The 8,382-nt window shown below is 43.0% G+C and overlaps 1 protein-coding gene across 1 annotated transcript in view; it reads left to right on the top strand.

The window, feature by feature from the left end:
• Positions 1 to 234: 234 nt before the first annotated feature.
• kcnh5b (potassium voltage-gated channel, subfamily H (eag-related), member 5b) overlaps positions 235 to 8,382 on the top strand; it is a 243,855-nt gene continuing 235,707 nt past the window's right edge. The window contains exon 1 of the mRNA XM_015969045.3: positions 235 to 522. Coding sequence (XP_015824531.1) covers positions 450 to 522 — 73 coding nt within the window. The 5' untranslated portion in view covers positions 235 to 449. The remainder of the gene's footprint in view (positions 523 to 8,382) is intronic.

The following is an 8,382-nucleotide window of genomic DNA, read 5'->3' as shown; positions in this document are numbered from 1 at the left end:
GTGACTCGATGCAACCTGCTGGGTTCCTAGGAAACCTTTTACTGATTGGCTTAATGACCTGACCTGTATTGGAATGATTGTGAAGTGCTTTGAGACTCTGGTCTTTATTTGGCGCTTTATAAAATAACAGAATTGAATCTGAACTCATCTCACTAAATAATCAAATCTAAATAAAACAACTCTGTTATTTAGATTTGATTTGACAGGCTCTTTGCTCTACCTCTAGCACGGCTCGCTCCCAGTAGAAGACACGCATGCGTCCCAGCGCTCTCTGGACGCAGCGGTCTGCAGCCCGCCGCCTTGGCTCACTCAGTGCGCCCCGAGCAGCCCGAGCGCACAGTTACGATGCGCTTCCACACCGGCCCGGTTGAGAGGCAGAATCGGTACCGAGCTCCGAGCAGCAGACGCCCCGCCACCGACAGCAGCTCTGTCCGCCGGCCCGCAGCAGGATGCCCGGGGGAAAGCGAGGGCTGGTGGCACCGCAGAACACTTTTTTAGAAAACATCGTCCGACGTTCAAGTGGTGAGTCCGGCTCTGGCTCTGGTCTCGCGGACTTTCCTGGAATGTTTTGTGGATTTGCAGTAATTTTACACAATAACTCTCATTAGTTGACTTTCTACGCGAGTTTTTTCCCCGAGTTTAATGAAATAAATTAAGTCACGTGCCAGCTTCAGAATAATAAACAGGCCAGCTGGTGAGCAAATGCGGGTTACGCACCGTCACGCTTTCTGCTGCGTTTCTCTTTTCTGTTTTTTAAGAAATACTTTAAAAAATCCACCCAGCTCATTACGCAGACATGGAGAGACCGCATTGCTACGTTATCATAACTAAAAGTTTATTTTAGGAGCAAAGCCACTGAAAACAGCTGATCACCAGTTTACTGCCTGTTATTTTAGCTGCTTGGTGTCTTTTTTTTTTTTTTTTTTTTTTTTTTTTTTTTTACCTGAGTCTGAGTTCAGCCCTCCTCCTGTGGTGGAGGTGGGGGTAGTGGAGGTGCGCGTGACCCTCACCAGTCTGGATCAGAAGTTTGGTTGTTGTTATTTATGCTGGAGTCAGATCATCCTTCAGATGGTCGGTCGTCCCTGAATCAATCAGCTGAAATAAAGTAGGAGAAGCCCAGACGGCTGCTCTTGGATGTTCAGGACTTTATAACAACAGAGATGTCTGCAGGGATGGTGAGAAAAAGCCTGTTTTAGGGCAAAGATTAAAAGCTAAACAAAAACGGGAAAAAGAGAAATCTTAGTCAGACATCATGACTGAAGTGAAACAGGGAGGGATCTCTGGAATATGCGTGATGATCTGTATTGGCAAGGTTTTGTTTTTAGAACGATGAGGCCTACTTATACTAACACCCTAATCAATAAATTATTAATCTATTTAAAAGCTATCCAACAACCTGGTCTGAGGTGAAAAATGTGGTGGCTCTCTGAGCCTTTGTGGTGGTAATCCTCTTTCTCGTATCGCTGAGGAGGACTTCTGGCCATAGCTTCGTTCCAGAACTGAACTGAGAATGGTTAAAGTCATGCAACTTCATCTTAATCAGATTTTTGTCCAGAATCGGACTTGCCCTCGTTCCTGATTGGTTGTTCTGCTACATGACCCAGCTGCTCCTGGGCTCCAGGCGAGATATTCTTCTTCATTTTAGAGCAGACCTCATGGTTCAGCAAGTGGTACAGGTCCCGAAGCAGCAGAGCAGCCCCAGACCATCACACTACCACCACCATTCCTGATGGTTTTATGAAATACACAGTTAGATGGAGAGTACGTGCCCAATACATCCAGTGTAAAATGGTTCCCTTTTTTTTTGTGTCACAGAATATTTCCCCCAAAAGTTTTGGAGATCATCAACAACAACCGTGACATTTGAACTTGACCTAAACCAAGGAAAGTCATTAGATGTTAGTTTGGAATCTTTTGTTCTTAAAGACCAGGTTCAGAACCATGTTCTACTTATCCATCCATCCATATACCTATCCATCCATTTTTGTCCACCTATCTGGGGTCGGGTCGTGGGGACAGCAGCCTAAGCAGAGAATCCCAGACTTCTCTCTTCTCCAGCGTGTCCCGGGTCTTTCTTTAGGCCTCCTCCCGGTTGGACGTTCCTGGAAAATCTCACCAGGGAGTAGGGCTGGGCGATATGATGATTTTAGACCGTTTTACGATCTACACATCTGACGGTCTGTCATTTTTGAGAGACCTTTTTATCACGATTCACAGCTCTGCTGTTGAATTTCTGCCTCTGAATGAAAAGGGAACTTACCCCAGGCGAATGACACGTCTTTGTTTGACCCTTAACCAATCAGAGTGAGTCATAGTAATATATTAGTTAGGGCTGTTGCGATTGAGGAATTCCCCCTGCGGTGAGTCAGGGCAGCTCAATATTGCGGTATGCGATATTATTGCACCTCGTTTTTATTTATGTACTTAGCAAATTTGTTTGTTAATTGCTAAACTCATGGCAATATTTCCTTTGAAACATTGTGCTTACACATTTAAAAAATGTTAGAAAAAAATACATGGCCATTTTTAACACTTTATTGAATGCAGATCAAAGGGCAGTAACGGCATTCTCTGACTGAACTTAAAAACAACATTCAGGAGGTTTAATTTTGAAATGCAAATTTGGCTGCAACATCTAACAGAAATAAAAACAAGTGCCCTACTATCTCCTCGATCAGCGCGGGCTTTACCTCTCAGCATGCGCTGTCGCGAGATTTAATCAAGTGCGGTAATTGCGGTGGCACGTCATGCAGCGCGGTGGGTTTCTTAATATCGCGATATATTGTTCTTGCGATTATTGCGACAGCCCTAATATTAGTGCCCCGCTTGTTTTCATTTGTGTGTGAACAAACATGGCTTCGCTGCGGCTGAGCCACAACGAGGTTTTGGGGGCGACGGTGGCACAGGAGTTAAGTGCTCGCCTCGCAATCGGAAGGTCGCAGGTTCGAGACCCGCTCAGTCTGTCGCTGTCGTTGTGTCCTTGGGCAAGACACTTAACCCACATTGCCTGCTGGTGGTGGTCGGAGGGACCGGTGGCGCCAGTGCTCGGCAGCCTCGCCTCTGTCAGTGCGCCCCAGGGCAGCTGTGGCTACATCGTAGCTCATCCCCACCAGTGTGTGAATGTGTGTGTGAATGGGTGAATGACTGATTGTGTTGTAAAGCGCCTTGGGGGGTTTCCAGGACTCTAGAAGGCGCTATATCAAATACAGGCCATTTACCATTTTACCATTTTCCTTAGCGCGCGGCGCTAACAACTTAGCGACGTGACGTGTCTCGGAGAAAGCGTAAAAACACGTTGGACGCTTCTTCTTAAGCAGGAAAATAACACCGCTTCTTAAGCAGAGCACGACATCGCCTCGGCTCGTTCACCCTCTGCCGAGCCGGTGTCGGTACCGGACTGAGCTCGGTCACTGGGTCGTTGGAGCTGCCCCGTGACTGCCTGATGGAAAACCAGCGGGTTTCATCAGACTCGTAAAGTTTTTTTGTTTTTGCTGGGGACCCCCTGTATTTTACCGCTCCCTCCTGCAGTCTTCCTCTATTAACATTTAAAATGATTCTGTAAATCCGTGTATCAATAGAAACTATCTCTGCCTCTGCCAGCTGCAGTAAATGTAGTCTCCAAATAATAAGAGGTGCATTCATCTGTGTATCTCCTTTGATCCGCATTAGTGATATTTTCAGCACCAGAACAGGGAAGCAAAGAAAGATTCCTGAGTTTGTTAGTAATTTTATTTATTAGGTGCATCTAACCTGTTCTATTTTTCTCTGAAATGAGATCAAATCAGTGCTTCTATGGGTTGTCTCCAATCTGCACTGGAAATTTTTACTTTATTTAGAGACTTGTTGCAGAAAATATTCAGAATGCGCAGTTATTTGCTACCACAAGCGATCTCTGGTCCAGCCGCACATAAGAGCCGTATTTGAGCTTAATTATCCACTACATGAGCAACTGGGAGCTACCTAGTATTTTGAACAAGTTAATGTTTGCACAATACGTTTGCAATTGACATGTTTGCACTTTAAATATGTTTACGATTTTAATTTATGTTAAGTTACTTGAAAAACGAGAAAAACTGATTTTTGTAATTGTTTCTCTCAGGGCTTTTATCATCTCTGGTGTGAGTTTAAAATATAAGTGTGTTAGCACTGTGCTGATTATCCCTAATATGAATAAATGTTTATTTATTCAATGTTTCTCTTCTTTAATACGCAATTGAAGTTATGCTATTCATGGATAAAAAATTGTGATAAAATCGAAATTGTGATAAAATATTGGAAAAATCATGATATTCTATTTTTGCCATATCGCCCAGCCCTACCAGGGAGGCGTCCAGGAGACATCCTAACCAGATGCCTGAGCCACCTCAACTGGCTTCTTTCGATGTGGAGGAGCATTGGACCTACTCCGAGCCCCTCCTGGATGACCGAGCTTCTCACCCTATCTCTAAGAAAGAGCCCAGACACCCTGCAGAGAAAACTCATTTCGGCCGCTTGTATCCGCGATCTCGTTCTTTCGGTCACTACCCAAAGCTCATGACCATAGGTGACGGTAGGAACGTAGATCGATCAGAATTACGAGAGCTTTTCTGACTTATTATTTTTGAAAATAAGTTTAGCATGCAGGCTAAACATGAAAATAGTCTCCTACACCTATCTTCTGCATTAGCTTCTGATAGAAAACCAAAAAAAGAAGGAAAGAAAATCTTTTTTATAGCGTCTCAAGATAAAAACCACAAGGTGCTTCAAACAGGTGGTGAAACTCTAGGATTAGAAAATCCTGACAGATCTTCACTGCTACTGTTCATGGACTCACCCGTCTGGACTCATGATGGGGAAAGCTTTTGTTGGTTTAGCATCCAGGACACAGCAGTGAACTTATTTACTAGTAGAAGCTAATGTTAGCATTAGCAACTCTACCACTCAGCAGAACTCCTCCAGGCTTATGTTATTTGTGGAGATAAAACATCAACGTTGCAGAGCAAACGGACACAGCTGTAGAGTTGTGTTGCTCTCAGCCAATCAGAGGAGAGATGTCCAAATATCAGGAAATAAGACTCCAGCTTCTGTCGTCTGAAGCTACTTTCTATGGTTGAGTTCTCCGTGCTGCTCAAAGCCTTCTCCAGCACATCCCAAAGACTCAGTGGTGTTCAGGTCTGGACTCTGTGGTGGCCAATCCATGAAAATGAAAATGCGTCGGAGAGTTCTCAACCCAGTTTTAGCAGTTTCTGCATCTCCTTAGATGTTTTCTCTGCTTGATGCATGACCCTCCTCAGACAGACCAACGTCTTTTCCACAACCAGCAGATGCGTCTTACACGGTTGTTTCAGGAATGAGAAGCAACTCATTGCACCAGTTGGGTTAAATAACTGGTTGCCTGCTGGAAGACGATCGCCCGTGCAGTAATTATCCAAAAGGAGGCTCCAACCGGTTTGCTAATTTAGATCCAGGTGTGACTTCTTTTGGCCAGGCTGTGTGTTTATAGCCACTGCTGCCCAGAACATTTCTGCAAGCCCTCATGTGAAAATGCAAACATCTGTCAGTGTTTGGACCAGATGTTTTACTAAGATGTTCCAACCAAGTCGCTGGCGATATCAGTGGAAAGCTGCAACGTGATATAAAGTAACAGGTAATGTGTAGCAGTCACTGCAATGTGACTCTTTCATAGAAATCCTACCTGACTCACTTTGTGATTGTTGTGTCCAAAAGCTCGTGGACTTGTCATCAACACAAACACGAATCAAACCTTCTATTTGATTTATTTTAAAGGGCTGTTGAGTAAAGACCTGCAGCTTTTTCTCTTTTGCATCATCTCCAACACCGGAGGGCAGACCGGACCGTCTCACAGAACGTCCATGTTCTTGTATGAAAATGACTTGAATCCGCACTGGTTGACACTTTTGGTCATATTCTCCAGTTCCCATCTCTTTATTAACCTTCACTGGCATTTGACTTTCTTTTGGTATGTTTAGATAAAAGAAAAAAAAAACATGTTGTAAATGTCCCCATCTGGCTCCAGCGGTTTTCCCAGCTGGGAAAACCGGCACCAGAGGATAATGTCTTAGGAGCGAATGTATTTCAATTTAGTTTCTACTGTTTTAAACAAATGTGACGTACGGGCTCACACAGGTCAGGTGGTTCATTCAGTATGAGTTCAGCATGCTCCTGAGCTGCACCTGCTTTTCTTTTGGCGTTCTAACCAGTTCCACCAGTTTCCCAGCATCTTAGCTAGCATGCTCCTCTCTGGGCGCTCCGTTGAAACCATGCACCTGCAACATCTAGCCTGACCAGCCAGACCCATGTTTCTGGGTCTGGGAACTCTAACCGAGCCAATCAGCGCTGAGTAGCATACGTTACACACCATGATGCTGAGTTTGTCATAAACATGGCGACTGAAGCGGAGTTTGCTGCAGCACTTTCCTCTGTTCTAAATGACTTGAATGTCTTTAAAACCACAACAAGTAGAAGTGCTAAAAGCCTTTCTTCTAAAGAAAGATGTCTGCGCCATCGCCAGACGCCATTTTTGACTACAGCTAAAACACTACAACGTCGCGCGGTACAGTCGGCATTTCTGTCTTTTTTCTGATTGGTTATTTTTGAGCTGCCTAGTCCCGCCCCTCATACAGTAGAGTAGCAGCTTCATATGCTAACGGCTAATGTTTTTGCAGCTTTAGCCTCTTCCTGCAGCTAGCAGCTAGGACATCACTATAAAAACAGTAAATGAGCACCTGAAAGAGAGAAAAAGATGGAGGACACGGTGAAATGCATCATGGGCAATAAGGCACCAGCGTTGGCTGTTTAAAGTCAGAAAACTTCCATTTCCTTGTGAGCACACACACTTTTATTGGTTTAGTTGGCTACTTACATGAGCTCTGATATAAAACATGTTTTTGTTTGTCTTCTTCTGTTGCTTATTTATAAAGAAACTATATTTCAAATGAGCAGAGATTTAAAAAACTTTCATTTTGATGCTAGTTTTACTAAATCGACATCAACAGAAGGGCTACTCCATTTTTGTTCTGTTCTCTTGTGATGCGTGAAGATTTTATTAAGAAATAAACCGCTTACATCGATCTAAAACAGCTGTTGTTTATTGTTTACTTAATGTTTGATGGCATGTTCAGCTTTTGAAAAGAAACTTTGGAATCAAAATAACTTTCTGATATCTTCAAATCTCACTTAAAAATACCAGAGGAACTTAAAGACTGACAAAAATTGTGACTTGGTTTACATTGCAATTTATATAAATATTGATTTATTTTTCACATTGCCCATCCCTACTTTATGACTTCAAATATTTTATTAATAATAATAATAATAATAATGCATTGAACTTATATAGCGCTTTTGTAGCTAGTCTGCCTCATTTAATTTTCAAGGAACCATGAATATTCAGATCCTCTCTTCTTTGTGCCGTTCACTGCTGGCAGGCAGAAGTCTTCCTGCAAGACACACAATCCCATCCTCGCTTGTAAACGGCGAGGTTCCAGAATACTGAAAATGCCGTTTATAGGATCCACACTTGTTCAGATAAATCCTCTTTGAAAAGCTTTTGTTCGTTGTAATGTCACCGGATGTCCATCCACCAGCCACGTCTGCATTTGAAGGATTAAGCTCCAGCGGCACACAAAGACCAACTCATGAGCTTATGGGTTAACCCTGGTTAAATAAATATATATTATTATTATTAATGATGACAACAACAACAACAGCAATTATTATTATTGTCATTTTACAGAAAAGGATTAGGGCCACAGAAAAGGAAAAGTGTCCAGACTTTTTTCTCATAAGTCAAAAGGTCAGAATTCTTTTCTGTGGCTTTAACCCTCTCCCGGATTGTCTGGTTGGAATTTGACTATTAAAGAATGGGAATAATGAGTTTCCATTGAGTAAAAGAGGAAAGGAACCACATACTTTCCATTTTAGAGCTTTATTCTCTTGATCGTTGCTCTGTTGTTGACTCCCCATCCTGACTGAAATCTATTTTCCAAACAAACATGGCAAACGTCTCGGTGCGTAGAATAATGTGTGCGTTCATTGTCCACAGGCCAGTTTGAAAAAGGACGGTGGCTTTAGCTGAAATCTCCTGTTCCGCAGAAACACTCCGGTGGTTAATTGGTTGGAGTTTAAGCAGGAAGCAGAAAGGCCGAGGTGATTTAAACTGACCCTCTCTTAGTGAGTCCTACTCAGCTTTCTTTATTGCAAAGGGCACCCAGAAGGCTGCAACAAGAAGTTTTAATGACTCCGACTCTCCATGGAAACAATGCTGCAGATGTTCTCACAATAAAATGGTTAAGACAATAATTTAACTATGTCAGCAAATACTTTTTAAAATTACCTTTAATGAACAAATGTGTGTATTCTTGGTTTCCCACCGTCAGAAAC

This window comes from Nothobranchius furzeri, chromosome 18 (assembly GCF_043380555.1).
Source record: "Nothobranchius furzeri strain GRZ-AD chromosome 18, NfurGRZ-RIMD1, whole genome shotgun sequence".
Taxonomy (NCBI): domain Eukaryota; kingdom Metazoa; phylum Chordata; class Actinopteri; order Cyprinodontiformes; family Nothobranchiidae; genus Nothobranchius; species Nothobranchius furzeri.
The sequence above is the reverse complement of the archived record's forward strand: the minus strand, read 5'-3'. Positions and strand labels throughout refer to the sequence as shown.